Source organism: Pristis pectinata, chromosome 12, assembly GCF_009764475.1.
Source record: "Pristis pectinata isolate sPriPec2 chromosome 12, sPriPec2.1.pri, whole genome shotgun sequence".
NCBI lineage: Eukaryota > Metazoa > Chordata > Chondrichthyes > Rhinopristiformes > Pristidae > Pristis > Pristis pectinata.
In genome coordinates this window covers 32,179,523-32,200,734 of record NC_067416.1, presented here as the reverse complement: position 1 = coordinate 32,200,734, position 21,212 = coordinate 32,179,523, and the positions used below count along the sequence as shown (strand labels likewise).

Genomic DNA, 21,212 nt, shown 5'->3' with positions numbered 1-21,212 from the left:
CATTAGCGTAGAGCACTGGAAGTTCTGATTGGTGTAGATCAGAGCTCAATGTCCTGATCAGGATTGATGATAGAGGGGCTATCCAATGAAAGCTTAGAGTACTCTCAGAGTAGAGCTCAGTGCGCCCTGGTCAGGGTAGATTATAGATTGTTCTGATTACTACAAAGCTTAATGTCTTGTGCAACTACATTGCTTTCTAATTGGGTATTTTGTTGAAGATTGGGGTTTTTATGCTTATATTTAACATCAAAAACTCTGCCAAGGAATCTAGTGCAAATCTCTTGTTTGAAAGGTTAGCAAGCTGTACAACATCCATACAGCAGATGCTGGTAATCTGAAATAAAACTGGAAAACTCAACAGGTCAAGCAGCACCTATACAGCATTTTAAAAGGTCATTGACTTGAAATATTAAGCCTAAAGCTCAAGCTGGGAATTTCCAGCATTTGCTATTTAATTTAAGGTGTCCAATATTTTGGATCAGGACACAAAGATAGAGTGGCAATTCAAGAATTAAAAAATCCATCTCCCTGCTCTGAAAATCTAAATATTATTCTTTCCTGCACTTTATTCCAATCTGTGAGTGCCCCCAGTCCTGCCATGTCCCTCTTCTCAAATGTTAGTTCATGTCAGCTACTGATGACCACCATCTCGTATAAATCAAAGTTTTTTGTTTTCCTCACCCCTTACAATGTACCTACAGATTCCAAAGATCAGACTTCACCATAACCTTCATCTTTTAATAACATGCTCTAAGGCACCATATTCCTGCCTCCTAATTCTCCTCCCAATATCTGCGGTAGGGAAGTTCTAGGGACAGGATTAATTTACACTTAGAAAGGCAGGGATTAATCCCAGATCACCTGTGTGGCTTGTTATGGGGAGATTCTGTTTGCCAATTTGACTGAATTTTTCAAAGTAGTAACAAGCTGTATTGATGAGATCAGTGCAGTTGATGCATTCTACATGGACTGCAGTAAGGCCTTTGACAAGGTCCCACATGGGAGACTAGCCCAAAGGTTAGAATCCATGGGGTTCAAAAGTTGGCAAATTGGATCCAAAATTGTGTTGGTAATAGAAGGCAGAGGGTAATGATAGACGGTTGTTTTTGTGATTGGAAGCCTGTGACCAGTGGTATACCACAGGAATTGGCGCTGGGTGTTTACTGTTTGTGACATACATTAAAGATTTGGATATGTGTAGAAGGTGCAATTAGTAAGTTTGCATTTGATGTGAAAGTTGTTGGTGGTGTTGACAGAGGAGGGTAGTCTTAATTTATAGGAAGGTATTGATCAGTTGGTGATGGATGGAGCAATGGCAGATGGAATTAAATCTTGATAAGTGCTAGATGATGCACTTGGGAGAACTAATAAAGGTAGGACATACATAGTGAATTTTTGTGGAAGCTGAGAAATCTAAGTGTGTGAAAAGAGGTGAGATACATTTCTCAGGCTTCCTTTTATTCTATTCTGCTTTGCAGATGTTTCTTCATATAATGATTCCAATTTTAATGAAAGAAATTGGGAGTCTTTTATACATGAATTGCACCAGTCTAAACTTGTGTATTCTCTCAATGCTGCTTATACTTAAATTGAAGAACAAGAATGTTCAGGACTCTCATTATGTTGGGTGCAAAAGCAGGAGACAAACTGATGGTTGGCCATGCATAGGAAGTGTTTCATTTCTGCAATGAGTTGGTTGTTTATTGCAGTGAAGGTAACATTGATGCTATGTCTGATAAAATTCACTTACATTGAGGACTTGTATTATTTGTACAGCTTTGTCAATATTTATTTGAGTAAATGGGAGATGCATTGGCTCCTTTCCAATATCTGGGTTTTTTTTACCATGTAAAGGAAATTAACATTAATTTTGCATTAATGCTTTCTTTATTTTTGTCTAAACTCGGTCTTCATATTTTATCTTCCATGAATTCTTAGCGAGATGTCAGTGCACCTTTTAATACAATTGAAGATCCAGGTATTAATGTTAAATATATCAACAGTGTCTATGATGCCTTGCTGAGCACAGTGAGTATACTATTACCATCTTTAACAAAATATTAAAAATTACAATATATAGATCAAAAGCTTTCCAGACAATGATTCATCTAAATTTTTTTTGTGCCACTCTTACATGGACATAAAAGCAAAATATCTAAGACCTTTTTGATAAATGTAAATGAGTTGTTTTTGAGGATACAGAATAAAATTTTAGAAATTGCAGATGACTCCAAACCTGGATGTGTGGTTAAAAAGTGAGGAGTTTAGTAATGGTTTGCAAGAGAAAGATGAGCCAGCAGAATGGGCTGAAAGAGGATAGATAAAATTTAATAAAAAGGGTGATGTGATACATGTTGGCAAAAAGAAGGTAGACACACAATATAAATTAAATGGCAGAATTCTAAAGAACAGTGCATTCTTCTTTGAAGCTGGCTGGACACGTTGAGAGAAGCACATGAGATCTGAATGTGATAAATAGAAGTGTAGAATTTAAGAACACAGGTTACGTTGAACCTTTTATATTGGTTAGGCCACATCTGGAGTATAGCATCCATTTTAGTCAGGATGTGAAGGTCATAAAGAGGGTCTGGAAAAGATTTACTGGAATAGCTGCAGGATCGAGGGAACTTCATCTGCAGGATTAGAGTACAGAAACTTGGATTAAGCTCCTTAAGAGCAAAGAAGGATGAGGGAAAATTTGGTTAAGGTGTACAAGATCATCATGCCTTTAGGTAGACCAGATAGAGGGAAAGGTCCCAACAATACATGGCTCTAAGAGCAGGGTCATGGATTCAAGGTAATGGGCACAAAAAGCAAGGAAGATGTGAGGAAAAAGCTTTTTTACACAGTGGGTATAATCTGGATCCCGAGCCTTGGATGTGTGGCTTTCATTCTGGCTTTCAAAAGGGAATTGGATGGGTATTTGAAGGAAAATAATTTAAGCTATACAGAGATGACAGGGAAATGGGACCAACAGGATCACTGTATAGAGAACCCAGTATGTACTTGATGGCTGAATGACCTCCTTCTGTGCCATAGTGATTCTAAATGACTGGAAATCGGAAGCTAAAACAGGAAATGCTGGAAATGCTCATTAGGTCAGGCAGTTTCCAAATAAAGTGACAGCACAAAGTTCAATGGCAGTACTGTAGTATTACAGTAACTCATTTGAAACTAGTAACTGCTTGGAGATAGCCATATTGTTGGTTTCGTATCACTGCTTGACCATGGGAAAGGTAGTTGTGGGTGTACAGATTTGCTGTGATACAAACTTGTGAAAGTAAATTGTAAGTTTGAATTGTTTCATAATTATTTGGAGTACTGCAACATTTTAATTTGCAGTACACACTCTTAACATTGCTTTCATGTACCATCAAATGATTATGATGGATCTTTGCTCCAAATGTACTGTTATTTTAAACCACACCAAGTTGCACACAATTGTACTTCAGCAGAACAATACAATGTGGATTATATGTGTGTTCCTGTCCTCCTCCTCCAAGTAATAGAGATCCATCAATTTACCATATGCAGCCTCATAGGAATTATGTTTGTGCTTTCCAAAGTTTGGACATTACCAGTCTTTGCTGAACATTCAGTAGTTAACAACAAACATTAGCAGATTATGGATACTGATAAAATATACAAAGAATAATGTGTTGGTCTATTATGTGCAATTAAAATATATTGATTATGTATAAAAACTTCAGACTGTTGCTGTTTTTAGCCCCAGGATATCCAGAAAGCAGTACTGAAAGGGATTATTAACAGTCTGCTGAAAGAATGGAAAGGGTAAGTGTATGTATTTTTCTGAATGAGCTTGCTTTTATGTCCTGTCAACAGATTACATCAGCAATTTGGAAGTTGTAGCAAGTGATGTACGTGGATAGTCGATTCTATTTTGATTTTGTGTACAAGGAAGAGCAAGGTTATTTCCAGTGATTTAATGGCAGCATTCTATAGTTTTTCATTTTACATGTGTATTCACCAAAGAGTAAGAGTTTCCAGCTAAAGGAATAAGAAAGAAAACATTTTTAAAATGTCTTCATTCACAGAATGTGATGTCACTGGAGACGCCCGTTCCTAATTACCCGTGTACTATGGAGGCTGTTGAGTCAACCACATTGGTGGGTCAGGAGTTGCATGCTGGTCACACTGGTTAAAGATGGCAGATTTCCTTCTCTGAAGGACATTGGTGAATTGGATGGGTTTCCACAGCAACCTAGTGGTTTCAAGGTTAGCATTACTGAAATTAGTTTTTAATAATTCAGGATTTATTCAATTATTTGAATTAAAATTCACCAGCTGCCATGGGGGATTCAAACTCGTGTGTCTGGCTCAGTGGTCAGAGGCCTGGCTACAATTTAACTACCCAACTACCCATGAGGGATATTGAATTCCTCTACCAACATTCATTAAAAATAGTGCATACAGTTTGGGGAAATATTAGGGCATAGCCCAGGAACTTGGACAACAAAATTCCTGCATCTAGTAGTAAGCAATACTTGGTGGGGAGAGGGCAGAATTTGAGGCTCCACTTGATGTTGGTAAAGTCTAAAATGGGGATTGTATGAACAGTGGTGTCATTAGGTACTTGGCTGACAATGGGAAAAGGTGTGATAATGTGGATCCCAAATACAAGGGCCTGGTCCAATTTAACAATTGGTGTGATTTCACCATGAACTGACCACTGGGCTGATAAGGTCCTGATAAAATCAATGTTGGATCTCATAGTATTTAAAAAAAAATGTTTTCCACTCCAATTTAAAGGTTACTATTTCCATTAATTGCTATGCTTTACTATATATCCATGTGTTATGGATGCCATGTGCAAAGCCAGCAATTAATGCCTGTTCCCAATTGTCCTTGAGCAGGTAATATTAAGCTGCTGCCTTGAACCACTGTAATCATTGAAGTGAAGGTATTCCCTCAATGCTGTTGGATAGGGAGTTGCATGAATTTAACCCAGTATAGATGAAGAAATGGTGATAAATTTACAAGTCAATGTTTCGTGGCTTGGAGGAAACCTGGAGGTGGTGTTATTCCCACATGCATGCTGCCCTTTTGCTTCTCGGTAGTAGAGGTCAGCGGTTTGAGGCTGCTGCTGAGAAGCCCTGTCAAGTTACTACAAAGCATTTTGTACCAAGTGCACACTGCACCTCTGGTGGAAAAAAAGGAGTGAATGTTCAGGGCTATGCCTGTATTGCAAATCAGACTGTTTGCCTTGTACTAGATGGTGCTGAGCTTGTTGTGTTGTTGGAGCTGCATTCATGCAGGGATGTGGATCCTACTCCTGACATGCCTTGTAAGTGGTGGAAAGGCTTTGGAGAGTTAAGAGGTGAGTCACTTTCCACTGATTTATCTAACCTCTGCCTCACTCCTTTCAGCCATGTAGCTGAAATTTCCGATCAATGCAAACCTCACTTACCACCACCAACACCCCCCCCCCCCCCCCCCCCCCCACCAAAATCCCAGGATCTCGATGGCAGGGATTCAGTGAAGATGGTGGTGATGAATATCAAGAAGTGGTCATGTAATTTGTTGGAGATGGTTACTTCCATGCACTTGTGCGGGACAGATGTTACCTGGCACCTATCGGTCTACTTCTAAATGTTGTCTGCTTGCTGTGTGAGAGAATGGATCACCACACTTTCTGAGAAAAGGGGATTCCATTCAGTGTCCACTTCACCAAAAGCTTAATTCCATCAGCCTTTCCCCAACAGCATAAACTGACGGTGACTCAATAGTCTTCTCCTTAATCCACCCTCCTGTTTCACTACCTCCTGATCATCAAAGCTGACTTGGACTGAGGCACATGATTGGCAGGTTGTGTAAGACCCACCCAACCAACTCAGGCAGCAGAACCATTGCTTAGGCTCTGATTTTCTACTCAGTGACATCACAGTGACAGTGTGGCTCTCGCTACATTCCTGTTCTCCTCGACCTGGGTTGTGTGAAGCCAGGCTTTGTTGTGCCCAAGTAGCTGATGCAGTGGCTAAGAAGGAGGGGGTACAGCAGGTTATCATAGGATACAGATGTCATGGCAACTACCCAAGAATTGTGCATTTGACTCTCATCTGATCATGTTCGTGGAACAGCTTCAAGTGGGTACTTCCCAAGAACATCCTCGCGAACCATCCGTGCGATGAGTCTAGTCAATCCCTCCTTCCATCACTGTTAATCCCACCAATGTAGAAAATTCCTACTCTCCCTCGGCCTGATGCTGCCCTCCCAAAGAGAAGGAGGTGAACCCATCACCTTTTTGGGTAAAGGACCCTCCCGCACTCAGCAGTGTGGGATATGTGACTTGCATCTCCGACACCATCCTGGCAAGAAAAGGAACCAAGGAAGCTCAGTGTGGCTGTTGCTTTGAAGTCGAATGCTGCAAGACAAGACCAGACCAGCCCAGCCGTGCACCTGATGGTGAGGCTCATGGTAGATTTCAATGGTGATCTCCAAGGCGTAGCAGGGTCTTTGTCAAGCATCTCACTGCTGTCAAGTTTTTGTCAGAAAGGTGCTTCCAGAAAGCCCAGTGTGAACAAGGCCAATCTCCCTCTCGCTTTCTGACACACCACCTTGCTCTCCTCTCTCCTTTCAAGATCACAAAAGTCGTACAGCACGGAAACAGGCCCTTTGGTCCAACCAGTCTGCGCCAACCACGATTCCCAGCTAAGCTAGATCCATTTGCCTGCATTTGGCCCATTTACCTCTAATCCTTTCCTATCCATGTATCTGTCCAACTGTCTTTCAAATGTTGTTAATGTACCTGACTCAACCACCACCTGCAGCACATTCCATATACGGACCACCAACTGGGTGGAAAAAGTTGTCCCTCGGGTTCCTATTAAATCTTTTTCCCCTCTCACCCTAAACCTATGCCCTGTAGTTCTTGATTTCCCCAACCCTGTGGAAAAAGACTGAGTGAATGTATTCACCTTGTGTATGCCCCTCATGATTTTATACACATCCATATGACCACCCCTCATTCTCCTATATGCCAATAAATAACATCCCAGCCTGCTCAACCTCTCTTCATAACTCAGTCCCTCAAGTCCTAGCAACATCCTCATAAATCCCCTTTTCACTCTTTCCAACTTACTGGCATCTTTCCTATAGCAGAGTGACCAAAACTGAACACACTATTCCAAATGCGTCCTCACCAATGTCTTGTACAACTGTGAACGCCTTTGTGTCTCGAGAACTGGTGTAGGCTCAGGTAAAACTCTACTTTAAGCCACAAACTCCATCAGTTCGCAACAGCCCACTGAGCCCAATTTCATGACCAGTGTGTTCTTGAAGCTTGCATTTGTGGGGACAAAGAACTGCACTTTACTCAGGATGTGAATTGGTCACCACTGTATTAAAGGACTCTGCTCATAAAGAAAAATATAAATAGAGCTCTTTGTTTGGATGCTCCATTAAAAGTACAATGTGTGATGAGATACTTGGTACTATAAACATCTGCTCCATATCCAACCTCCAAATCCTGTTCCCAGGCATTTATTTGAAGGAAATGTGTGATTCACTCAGTGGAACTGATCACCCTAATAAGGCCAGAAACTTGAACAGTTGGCTGCTGTTTAAAATGACAGTTACTGGGTGGAGTTTAGTTAGTGATAAATTTTGAAGATTAACTGAGTCAGATTTACAGACTGCCCCAATGTAGTGTGGTTACATTTACAGAACACATTCCATAGACTTTACTCAGCAGCTGGATTCCTTTCTATGCTGGGCTCACAAAATTTTACAGTGTATAATCATTGTACTTCACTGCACTGATAGTGAAAGGAGTGGTTTAAAGCCTTTATCATAACAATTTATGCCTTTGACTTCAAGTCCATTTGCATTTGCTGCCAATGAAGATTGCCTGGCAAATTTGAAAAGATACTAATTTTTACAAAATTGTAAAGGACAATGTTGATGTGAAAGAGGCTTTACCTACCTTATTCATTGCCTCTGGAGGCAGCATGCTCCTGGCAGCTCGACTTGCACAACTGTCGCCAACTCTAAGCTTCCAGCATTGTAAAAGGGGTAGGATATGTTGGGAAGAGAGGCTCTGTTTATCTTTGTTGGACTTTTTGTGGTGACCTTGATTTTAAAAACGGCATCAGTTAAGAGTTTTGTAAATGGACTTAATTCCACTAAGTGTAAACAATGAGAATCTATTCTAAAATTAATGCTTTAAGTCCAGGATATTCAAGGGATCTCCCTGAATTACATGAGCTAAAGTCTTCCTTCACATTATGTTCAGAGAACGTCTCGATTCGATCTGGGTGGATTTCACACAGTCAGACCAGAAAACCACAAGTGTTTTCAAGTGACTTCATATTTGGCATTATCTCACGACGACTGAGCAAGGTGTGCATTTAAGACTGCAATAGAAACCAAAGCTCTGGCTTGCTTATAGACAATTTAGACTCCATGAACTGGGTCAGAACCGTCATGTTTCAGTCATTATGTCAGACTGAGAACCACTGCTTCTTAGAGGATTGGTTGCTTCTAGAGGAATTGCCAAAACTTACTATTTTAGAGGGCTCCTGGTTAGAGTCACAGAGATACAGCATAGAAACGAGTCCTTCAGCCCACCAATTCAGTGCTGACCATCAACCACCCTTTTACACTAATCCTACCTTAATTCCATCTTTTATTCTCCTCATATTGTCATTAACTCCCACCAGGTTCAATTACTAATTTGTTTTGTGCTAACTAGTTCTGCCTAATGGGACAGGAGGGCTGTTGCAGTGGTTTCAGAATGAATGGAGAGGAAAAAAAATCAACCATGGATTCATCTTTCATTTACTATCCACAATATCTGCTGGAAAGTGCAATGATAAAGATGTGCGTGAGGATTGTGCATTGGTTAGAAAATGACTACCTGGAAGCTGCATCAGGCAATTATCAGTGATGCCTCCAGGAGAGAAAACTGCCAACTAGAGGTGTTAGCTATTTCTGCATGATAACATTGATTCTGCGTGATAACATTGATTGTTTTCATTAGTCATTTGCAATAATTCTTTGGTTGAAATGTGCCTTCATTTGGATTTTACCACCAGGGTTATTAGTGCAGAATCAACTTGTAATTGGAATTTTGTACAGAACCTTCATCCTACTCTTCCTTCTATAATATTGAATTTGTTTTGCCATTTTTCTAGGCCACGGACAAAAGATGACCTTCGCGCTTATTTTTTACTTGTGCAGGTATGGGCCTATTATCCTACAAGGCATTACTAGTTTATGATACTTGGGTATAATCACCACAAAATAAAGTCCTCAAAATCTTAAACTTTGGTATCCATTATTAAACATGCTGCCTTGAAACAGTTCAAAGAGAGCACATGTGACAGCAGAGACCAATTGAAGCAAATAGTTTGTTCTATGAATTGTATGTGAGATGCTTGCCATGTAACATGTTGTTCCACAATCTGCTGTTGAAGGGTTCCATGTTGAAGCAGTTAAATACAATTTGTTTGGGTTCTGGGTTTCTAATCAGATGGTTATTATATACTGTTTGATTTTCTTTCCTGTAGAATCCTCAATTTGCGGGCACATCAACTTACATCATCTATGCCCACTTGTTACGGCAGATGGCCACTTTGTCTGAAGCGGATCATCATTTTCTGGTTCACTGGTTTCAAAAGTAAACATTTTCTTTTGTTGATGGGCCTAGAAACTCTGAAGGGTGTGGCTTACCCTTAGTACATTTACAATAGCTTTGGTGTATTTTGGTGTGACTGATATTTGCCCTGTTGGAAGTGTAGTCGGCTGTGGGGAATATTAGAACAACTAAAATTTGTTTAAACACATATTGGACTTACCCAGGGAAGTAGTTTATAAAAGTAGATTTTGAACAGTTGGTTTTTCTGAAACATTTACCTTTTTTCCATTTCTCCCATCCCTGGGATTAATGTTGGCTTTGTGGAAATAAAAAGGGAAAGGTATTAAAGAGTACCAATTTACTAATATCCCTTTCACACTAGCATGTCAGAAGTTCTCCAGGAGTCTCTATTAACCAACACTGCAGGAACAATGCTAATTCCTTTCCATAGTGTGAAAAAAGAAAATGTGTTCCTATTAATAGAAGGGACATCAGTCAAAGATGATTGGCAAAAGAGCCAGGAACAACATGAAGAAATAATACCTTCTCAAGCAGCAGGTAGTTGTGATCAGCAATTCACTGCCTGAAAGGGTGGTGCAGATTCAGTCTTTAAAAAGGAACTGGATGGACATCCAAGAAAAAAAATCTTCAGATGTGCAAGGAAAGACACTGGGCAGGACTGACTAGTTTGCACTTGCAAAGAATTGGCACAGACTCAATCAGTTGAATATCCTCCTCCTCCTGTGCTGTAATGATTCTATGAATTCTGTCACTCCTTCCATGCCAAAATAATTCTGATTCCTGCCAATCAGTCATAAGGCTAATAATGGCATAATTAACTCTCCTATTAACCCGAGATTACAACTCAGTTGAGATGATGATTTAAAGTCATGAGCTGGTTGCAATATTTCCCTTCATCAATGTCTGATTATGATTGCCATTGATGTCTTTGCATACCCATGTGACCAGAAAAGCTCTTTCTGGCTAGAGCTGGTAGAAAGTATGAGATTCTCCTTCTGTCAAGATAGAATATGCAATTCTTAAGAAGCCCCTATCTGAGTTGAAAGCTGTGCAGACAATCTTAGGATACAGACCCAGAGCTGTGAATAAAGATGTCCATATTGGCTTGGTACTGGACTACCAGCTGGTGAAATTATTTTGAGAACTTTAGACCTCAGTAATATTCACCTATGCTATCAAACACTTACTTCAAAGGTCTTACTTTTCCTGAAGCCGTAACTTTCTGTTGCCCTGTCTCTCCTGAATATCCCTGCTTAATCCTGAGATAGTTGATCAGACCCCTTTATTCCATCTGAATAGCTTTTGATTGTGTGTAGACCTTTCCAATGGATTATCAGTTGTTTATTTGTCCAAACCTGTATTCAAGTAGACATCCTTTTTTTTTTAAAAAAAGGATATTCTGGTTACTGGGAACAAGCAAGAAATCTAGCTATTCCCTCTGCAGCTGAGTCTTCCAAAATGTACAGTAGCACCTCATCCTGCTGCAGTGGCTAAGGTAGGTACAGATGAGAAAATAAGCATGGGACATCGTTAGCCTTCATAACATATAATAAACTCAGAACCATTTTTGAAGTATGTTATTGAATCCTTCCAAAATGAAATATGGCAGGATATTGACTAACAGCATCATCGATATGTGCTTTCACCAGAATGCCTCTGAGAAGATTTAAGCAACTAGTAGAAAGATTGCTGCAGTTTGTATCTCTACGTCTGTTCCCAGCAAAGCCAGATGACTTGCCGCCCCTGGCAAAATGTACATGGTGGATTTCTTCAGCAACCAAAGTCCTAGCTTTGCTTAGTGAGTACCTGTGGCTTTCTGTTTCTTTGTATATCTCAAATGTAGACAATGACAAAGCTAAAATGTGCTAGTTTTAGTGCAGCTCAATAATTTGAACAATAGTACAAACAACACCTCCATTTAGGGGGGAAAAAACTAGTTTTTGATTCCTGTTCACATTACTGATAACAAGGTTTACTTGTTATGTAGTCTTTGGCAAAGACAATCAAGTAATTGAAAAGCAATAATCAGCAAAAAAAAATTTAGACACTGGAAATTTAAATAAAGATAGAAAACACTGGAAATACTCAACAGGTTAGGTGGCATCTGTGAATAGAGAAACAGAGTTAATGTTTCAGATCAATTACATTCCATCAGAATTCAATGTTTCAGGTTGATGACCTCTCATCAGAACTCCTAAGTTCTGGTGAAATTTCATCACCCTGAAACATTAACTCTGTTTCTCTCCCTTAAAGACACTGCCTGACCTGCCAAGTACTTACAACATTTGCCATTTTTTAATTTATTATACCCATATTTAAAATTGCTACTTTTCACACCGTTTTGAAAATTTGGCAAAGTGACATCAGTTTGTAATACATGTGAAATAGCAGAGCTGAATAATATTTTGAACCTTGTTTATTCAAATCCATCATGGTTGGGCCAAGTATCATCAGTATATAAGCCTAGATTTTTGTACTCGTGCTGCTTGAATGAGGAACCCTCTGACTAAGAGTGCTACCAAGTGAATCACAGTTGGCATAGAAGAATTGAGATGCTTAAAATAAGACCAAATGAGAGAGCTTGGATTGATGTCCGCATTGATAGTTGTGTATGTGATTGCACAGAGCAGTTAAAGCAAAGCTGGAGAATGAAAAGTATTGATAATTATGGAAGGACATGGTGTTTATTCCTGCACATGGCTAAAGCAGGGAAAAAGATTTTAGATCCCATTCCCTAAAGATTGAAGCTATGATTGCATGAAAATGTCTAATAGCATTTTGGATTTTATTAACAGGAGCAGGAAGTACTAGAATAAGGAAATTATACATTTACTGTATATGGCATTTCAGAACAGTTTAATTTTGGTGCCAAAACATTTAAAAAAAAAGTCATTTAAAATATAGTTCTTGTGGATTCACCAGAATGACACTGGGTGAGAAACTAATGCTAGAAGGAGTACTGGGGCGGCTGCTACTCAAACAAAGAAAGCTAAGAGAAAATTTAATTTTGGTTTTAAAATCAAATGGTTATTTTTGTGAGGTGAATGGTTGGGAAAGCAATATGAAAGGATTATTAAAGATTAGACACCAAGGCAGTAAGGGAGAAAGTTAGGAGGAATTTTTGTGCAGCAGGTTTTTGAGATATTGAATGTATCCTCGGAGTCTGTGGTTGAAGCAGGGAGAATGGCACCTTTTAACATTACATAAGCAGGGAAACAAAGAATGTTAGTCAAAGTGGTTAACGTAGTGGGTTAAGCTTTGGATCGGTGTGGCAAGGTATCCAGCACTCCCAATGAGCTGAAAGGCCTCCTCTCCCATGAAGTGAGTTAGTTATGCATTGTTTTTTTTGACTATAATTTATATTGACAAAATGTTTTATTTATTAATCTTTAGTTATGCTTCAATGGTTACCATTGGTACCAATATTAAACATTAGTGGTGTTGTAATAGCTACCTTCATGCAAGAGTTAAATTCTTGTGTTGTAAGGATTACCATTATTACAGATCTTAAATTTTAGGGTTGTTTTAATGATGACCATTACTCGTGGTGGTAAATTCCCATGGTGCTTCAATGATTAGCATAATAGCAGATGTTAAATTTTAGTGATATTTTAATGGTTGCCATTAATACAGATGCAGCAAATAGTCTGGCAAATCCTCCAAGTATTCCCTTCATGGATTTCTACAATTCCACCTTGGACCATATTGATCTCATGGAGGAGTATCGCATCTGGCAGTGTTGTGGAAATTCTCACAGGTGAGAACGAAAGAAGGAATCCATAACTTCTGTTAGAAGAAAGTTTACCTAAGCATTCTTATAAAAAGAACAAATTATTGATTTTTGTTTTCTATATCAACATATTTTAAAGTTTAAAGATTCTTAAGTTTGGTGTTATTTAACAATTTTTGGCCTGATAATAAAGTATCAGTAAGGAATATATGACCTATTACTGTCTCCCCAAATCTGAGATTAATAATTGAGGTAAAAAACTGGTTCTTCAACTCCAAATTTAGTTAATTCAATCTTTGGAAATTGAGGAAAAAAGTGCTGAATATAGTGAAAAATTATTGTGATTTTAATGCTTAACACTAATTTATTTTCTGTAACACTGGCTTTTGGATACTAATAACTTCTTCGCTGTTCCTGTGTTTACTTGGTTTATGTTGTCTGCATTGTAAAACGTGCTACACAAACAATAATTCCTTGCAATCTACCTAGGTTGTTAGCAGTCAATGTATTCCACTCGAGCAGCTTTGGATTCTATTCTGTTCACCAGGGGAGATGCAGGGACGATATTTTTCCTGACTTGGATATCTAGAACTAGGAGTCACAGTTGCAAAATAAGGGACCATTCAGGCTTGGGTGAGAAGAAATTTCTTCATCCAGGAGTAATGAATCTTTGGAATTTTCTACCTAAAGGGACTGTGGAGGTTGTCTCAGATTTTGTTTAGTGGATCAGTGAATGTTTAAATATTTAAAGATAATCAAAGGATATGGGGTTAGTATGGGAAAGTGGCATTGAGATAAAGATTAACCAAGAGTCTATGTAACAAATGTAAAAGAATGAGCCAATGTAAAAGTATGAATCTATGTAACCATAAACCTATTAAATAACGGAGCAGCATTGAGGATACATATGACTAACTGCTGATACTATTTCGTAAGCTCTTATGCTTCTGAAATTTCAGCTCCAACCAGCTTCCCAGTAGAGTGGAGGTTTTCTTCAGGAGCAAAGGGAATTTGTTCAGATTCTCTCGGGAACCAAGTCACTCCAACCTGGGTTATTGGCCAGCAAAACACAAACCATGTGCATTTTGGAGGGGGAGTTCCAAGACATTACTGTAAACATCCACAAAACAAAGGTCCTCTAACATCGTGTCTCCAATGCATATTGCCATCCCACAGCAATAATGTGGCCCCCTTTCTGTATCTCAAGAGTCATCTCTCAGTGAAGGCAGACACCAATGATGACGTTCACTATTGCTTTTGGTACACCACCTCCAACCTTTGACAATCTGAGGAAAAAATGTGTTTGAAGATCAAGACATCAAACCTGGAACAAATTTCATGGTTTACTAGACTTCCAGGCTACTTCAGAGACATGGGCTACCTCCAGCAGGCACCTCAAATGATACTATCAACATTATCTCCACCGAATACTTCAAATCCACTAGCAGAATAACCAACCAAAGACTATGTACTCTATTGGGACAATATCCCAAACTTCAAGACTCTGAGACAACTTGGATGGGCAGACCACATCATTCAAATTGCTCTAGTGTTGCGGTGACCCAAGTCTGATTCTAACCTTGTGGAGTTTTCACATTCTCCATGTGATCACATGGGTTTCCACTGTGTGTCCGCCAGTTTCCTCCTGCATCCGAAAAATGTGCTGGCAGGTTAATTGGTTACTCTTACCCCTGTAAGTAACTGCCAAAAGAATCAAAGGGGAGTTGATGGACATGAGAGAGAATAAGTTAAAAGGCTACTGGGAAATAAGATGAAATTGCTTTGTCAGGGGCTGCCATGACTCACTGGGCTGAATGGCCTGTATTGTAATAAGTAGATAAAAAGTAAGCTAGTATGCCCAACACCAAACTCCCAAAATGGACACTCCCAAGCTACATCACAACCAGGCATTACTGGAGGACAGAGGAAATGATTCAAGAATGTTCTCAAAGCCTCCTTGGGGAAAAATTATACCAACCCCATTGACTCATGGGAATCTGTGACCTATAACTTCTTAAAGTGACAGAGTGTGTGGGTTGGAACTGAGAGCCTTCTAGCCCATTGCTTGGGAGCCCAGTGTAAAGGCTGGAAGGGGTGCATCGTCTCCCAAACTACCAACCTGTCAAGAACCCCTTGCCTACTGGTAGTGGAGCACGTGGATCCCAGATTAGTTTTAAAAGCCAACTCAGAACCCACAGAACTGGAGTGGGAGCAAGTCGTCATCACCCTTAAGGGAGAACCTAAGAAGAGAAGATCTTCACTGTATCATTCTCCAACTACTGCTGCTATTTTCTTGGGTTCAAGTTTACAACATGCTTGTGGCTGATGTGGCAGGCAGGTGAGCAACTTGTTGGCTAGCTTGGGGCAGTGTTTCACTGGCCACATTGCTGCCAGATGAATATTCCTCCAGCTCATTGGACAAACTGACTTCTGTCCACGGGTCATGATTGGTTATCTAACAAGGTGGTATCCCTGTCTTTTAAAATACACAGATGGGGTGAAGAATGTTAATGAGCCATTTGTAGCAATGAGGTGAAGCATGATACAAGGATTGTCTTGAGACTTAATGCGAGACATAGGCTTTCCTCAATGTCCTGCAGCTTCTGAAATCTAGCAACCAAACAACTGCTTTCCTTTTCCTGTTGGGGTTTTGCATAGAAACTACATGTTTCAATTGAAATGGTGGGGGAGTGGAACAGCTCGTACAGCTGCTGACTTACAGTTCAGTGCCCAGGGTTGAATCTTGACTTCTGATACTGTCTATGTGGAATCTGCACACTCTCCCTGTGTGGGTTTCCTCCATGTGTTCTAGCTATCTATCACACCCCAAAGGTGTACAGAGACACAAGACATTCTGCAGATACTGGATGTATCTGGAGAAATACACAGTACTGGAAGAGCTCAGCAGGTCCGGCAACATCCATGGAGGGAAATAAACAGTCTACGTTTCGGGCTAAGACCCTTCAGGACAGGACCAAACGTATAGCAGTTGATTGATTAGTCACTGTAAATTGCCCTAGTCGGTGAGTGGTAGAATCTGGGAAGGTGCAGTGAATTGATGGGAATATGCTGAGGAAAAATTGGGTTAGGGAGGATTAGTGTAAAAGTGGGTGCTTGATGGTCAGTGTGAACTCTGGGCTGAAGACCCTGTTCTTGTGTTCTATCTCCCTATGATTCCAAGACACCCCAGTGCTAAATTCAAAAGTTGCTCAGTACAAGCACAGAGATCTCAATGTGCGATTAAATCAAGTTATGAGTGGCAATGCAGGCAGCATGCCAATGCTTGCTGGTTTCTATCATTTCAGTGACCAGCCAGTGTCAACTGTGGTGTTTATTGGCTGGAAGTATCAGTAACAAAGCAATATTATGACTCCACTTAAATTTAACCTTAAATCTGGTCTGTACATCTCAGTGGGTTGGTGAGGCAGGAGCAAATGCTGGTGGTCGTTCTACAAATCTGACACCTGCAGCTGTGAAGGATGGCACAAGATTTGAATTAGTGGACTCCTCACTTTTGGATGTAAAACTGGAGCCTTGGCAAATGAGGTACAAAGTAGGAGTGATGCGGGGTACCAGGAGGCCTTCTGTGTACAGGGCCTGTCAGAATAGGCAGTCCTAGATGTCAGTTCCAGAAGACAGACCTTAAGGGTGATGGACCACAAGAATTCGGTAATGTTACACAAATCATCTAGGTTGGTCATTGGATCTTCAGCTGCCATATCCAAACAGTGTATGAGATACTGCTGAGTGCACCACACCATCACTCTACCAATTGCCATCAAGTTTTGTATTTAAAGTTTGTATGCTCCATGGCAACTCTACAAATTTAACACTGCTGACAGCCTCGCATGTCTCTCAGATTATACTTGCTGTTACATTGAAGGAAGTGGTGAATTTCATCACCACAGTCTGCAGTGTCCTGTCATGAACCTTGAGTGTTGGCAGGAAGTATGTACAGAGGGAGCAGGTTGGTACAGGACCTTTGTCTTGTGGGTGTTGCATGGCATGAACTCTTGAATGTTTCAGTGAAAGCGTCAGTGATGACTTGGCTTTTAGCCTGAAAGCACATGTAAACACGTATCTGCACAATCCACATCAACTTCGGAGAATCTCTGGCCCTTGACCACTAAAAATGGAGAAGATCATTAGGGAGGCTATAGAGAACCTCGAGCTCATGCATCAGATGCTTATGGAAGCCCTGTGTAAGTGGCAGAAGGAGCACAGCTCCTCTCAAACTACCCACCTACCTGCCTCATCATCCACCTCCTGCCCCATCTGTAGAAGAGTCTGGTTCCTACATTGGCCTCTTCAGCCACCTCAACCCACCAAAGCAAGTCATTCTTGTACACCAGGGGCTGCTGAAGAAGAAGAGCTGAAAAGAACACTTCAATTCGGTGTCAACCCAGAGCCTGTAACCTAATTTGTAAGGATTGAAAATTACATTAAAAATCTGCAGAATAATTTGCTAACTATAATGGGGAATGGAAGTAACATGGAAGTACAGTATATTTAGAAGTCTTTAAATTGGGCCTGCCAGTGCCCTTTCATCAACATTTAATTCTTTAGAACCTTAAAAGCTCTCCCAAGTGACCAAACTTACTGGAAACTCCCAGTGGTGATTAGTTCACCATTGGAGATGTGTTGTAGAATGGGAGAACACCCCCATGGCGTTACTTGACACAGGGCAAAAGACTATGAATGCTCGATTTCTGCTGGACTTAAAACCATACAAATATTTCTATTAGTTTATGCCAATTTCAGGCAAATTGTGCCAAGAAATCCAGCACAATCAGGCAGAAACTCCAGCCCTGTGAACTTTGATTTGGGGTTTAAAAAAAATTGATTCAGAGAGCAGGTTAAAACAGGGCGTAGGTGGATACAACTAAATAACTCCTGCATGAATGCCTTGGGGCAGTGAACTTTTGACTACACAGGTTTACAGTATTGTGCTTGCCAGAGCTGCACTGGAAGAAGCCTTAAACTGTCAACACAAATAAAATGCAGCTTCAAGCACCAGTGCTGTATTTTGTAAAGGTGATTGAGGCTGTGTGGGCTTCATCGTATTTTTGCTTTGACCACAGCTGAAGCAACTGTGTCATTAGCCATTTTTGAGTAAGGTAGCCTTGATTTCCAAGAAGCCATACTTGCTCTTACGCAAACATGTAACAAAAAACGTGTTGGTTCTTTATCCTGACTACTGCCCAAGGGGTGAACATTAGACTGCATGGCAGACCAAGCCCAAGAGGCCATTTGCCCTGCTCCTATTCTTTATTTTCCTCCAACCTAGTGTTTATCTGGTGTTGATCATTGACTTGCTGAATGTGATGGAGTGGAACCCTCCCTCATTCAGATAAGCAGTGATCTTTTGCCCAAACTCAAGAGCCCTAGAATTTCAAGGAATCCATTAATGCACTATTATTTTGTTTAGTGCCAAATATAATGTATAAATTTGCCTTGCTATTAGTGCTCTTATTTGACTCTTATTTCACCACTGATCTTTGCCACAGTATTTAGCCCAAACCCAGAGCCTGTTGGTAATTTTCGGAGCAAGGGGGATAAGTAGAGAAGCTTACTGCAGTATTTTAATTCCAGTCACTAGTTTCCAATGGGAGGCAGTTGAAGATGACCAAGCATAATTGCTAACAAAAGCAACGTGTTATGTGCTTAACCTAAAGCCTTTGATATTGGAAAACACAGACAAAAAAAATCACTTGACTTCTCCCACTGCATTCTTTAATAATTTATTGCTCAGGATCTCTGCCCAGAAATTGTCTGTGCTCAGCATTAGCAACACAGTGGGCTCAGAGTAGGAGGTGCCTTTTCTAATGGCTTTTCACTACGCTCTCTCAGGTGGAAGTTGTTCCCCACCATTAGATATTCAAAGTGCTTTTTATATCTTTTTCTCTGCCCATGTAATTGCTTCCCAATTGGTGATTTATCTTTAAAGATCTTTCTCAGGATTCATGGCTCTGATTCTCATATCACACAGCCTAACAATCAGAGCTGTGCCTTCATGATTAAAGTGTATATGTTGACTGGTCAGTTTAAGAACTTTTCTCAGAACATTTTGGTTTCCACTTGATCTTAATTGTCCATTTCATGGGCTTGAGATGAAAGTAATTTCATTTCATAATGGTTGCATTTCACAAGTTGGAATTGGGGTCGTCAGAATTATAGCCCTCTTTACTTGTGCTCAGTCTGCAGGCTCATCTAGAAAAGCCTCTGCAGAACCTTTGCCCTGTGCATCCAAAAACAGCAAAGATTTCACCAGTGAACCCACTGTTATCAGTTTATACACCAAGTACCAGTGCTGTCACATATTCACAGAAGAGGACCATCAATATGAACCATATCTTGTTTGGTTATTGGTTGAGAGAGAATAAGGCATTTATCAAAATAAAGAAGAACTTGCAACTTTACAGCACATTTCACATCACTTTGGGGACATTTCCAACTAACATTACACTTTTTAAGTGTGGTCACTGTTGTGATATAGGAAAAATGCAGTTAATAGTGCACAGCAAGATGTAATTAACAATCACTTGAATAGTGACCAGCTTACCTGATATTTATTGATACTAATTGGCACTGCTCATAATATTGGGGATAACCCCCCGATCTTCAAAATTGTGCCATTGGATTTTTTGGCATCCATTGGAGGGAACAGAGTCTCAGCTTAATGCCCAGTTGAAAAATGACACCTTCAACAGAGCAGTGCACTGATACTGCACTCGATTGTCAATTTAACTTTTTATGTTCCTGTCTGAGAACAACTATATTCATCCTAAACTGATGCATGATTTAATGATTCTATTTGTCTTCATTCTTCTTTCTTCTAGGTCTTTTGGAACGTGTACATCAAACTAAATGACATCTCTCTTGTTCCGCTTTAGTTGAAATGCAGAAAAACTATAATTTTGAGAGCTTGTGAATAAAATATTGTATGTTGTATTTATAGGTGGTTTATAAATCAAATTTTTTTTACAATTACTTCACAAGATCACAAGACAAAGGAGCAGAAGTAGGCCATTTGGCCCATCGAGTCTGCTCCATAAGCTAAGCTAATACTATTTCTCTCTAGCCCCAATTTCCGGTCTTATCCCCATATCCCTTGATACCTTGACTAATTAGATACCTATCAATCTCCTCCTTAAACACCCCCAATGATCAGGCCTCCACAGCTGTATGTGGCAAAGAATTCCATAATTTCACTAACCTCTGGCTAAAGAAATTTCTCCTCATTTCTGTTTTAAACTGGTACCCTCTAATTCTAAGATTATGCCCTCTAGTCCTGGACTCAGCCACCAGGGGAAACAGCTTAACCACATCTACTCTGTCCAGTCCTTTCAACAGTCTAAATGTTTCTATGAGGTCCTCTCTCATTCTTCTGTATGCCAATCTTGGACTGTACAGTCCAAGAGCCGACAAATGCTCATCATAAGTAAGCCCCTTCATTCCAGGAATCATCCTTGTAAATCTTTTCTGAACCCTCCCCAACATCAGTACATCCTTCCTAAGATATGGGGCCCAAAACTGCACACAGTACTCCAAATGAGGCCTCACCAGTGCCCCATAGAGCCTCATCAACACTTCCTTACTTTTGTACACTATACCTCTTGAGATGAATGCTAACATAGCATTCGCTTTCTTTACTGCTGATCCGACCTGGTGGTTAACCTTTAGGATATCCTGCATGAGTACTCCCAAGTCCCTTTGTACTTCTGTACTTCAAATTTTCTCCCCATCTAGATGATGATCTGCCTGTTTTTCTTTCTCCAAAGTGTACAACAGCACATTTCTCAACATTGAATTTCATCTGCCATTTCTTTGCCCATTCTCCTAAACTATCCAAGTCTCTCTGCAACC

The 21,212-nt window shown here is 40.1% G+C and overlaps 1 protein-coding gene across 1 annotated transcript in view; it reads left to right on the top strand.

The window, feature by feature from the left end:
* The window catches only part of hectd2 (HECT domain containing 2), a 92,031-nt gene that overhangs the window by 32,687 nt on the left and 38,132 nt on the right, over nucleotides 1-21,212 (top strand). Inside the window, exons 6-11 of the mRNA XM_052027298.1 lie at nucleotides 1,939-2,028; nucleotides 3,728-3,792; nucleotides 9,153-9,198; nucleotides 9,528-9,637; nucleotides 11,266-11,414; nucleotides 13,250-13,373. Coding sequence (XP_051883258.1) covers nucleotides 1,939-2,028; nucleotides 3,728-3,792; nucleotides 9,153-9,198; nucleotides 9,528-9,637; nucleotides 11,266-11,414; nucleotides 13,250-13,373 — 584 coding nt within the window. The remainder of the gene's footprint in view (nucleotides 1-1,938; nucleotides 2,029-3,727; nucleotides 3,793-9,152; nucleotides 9,199-9,527; nucleotides 9,638-11,265; nucleotides 11,415-13,249; nucleotides 13,374-21,212) is intronic.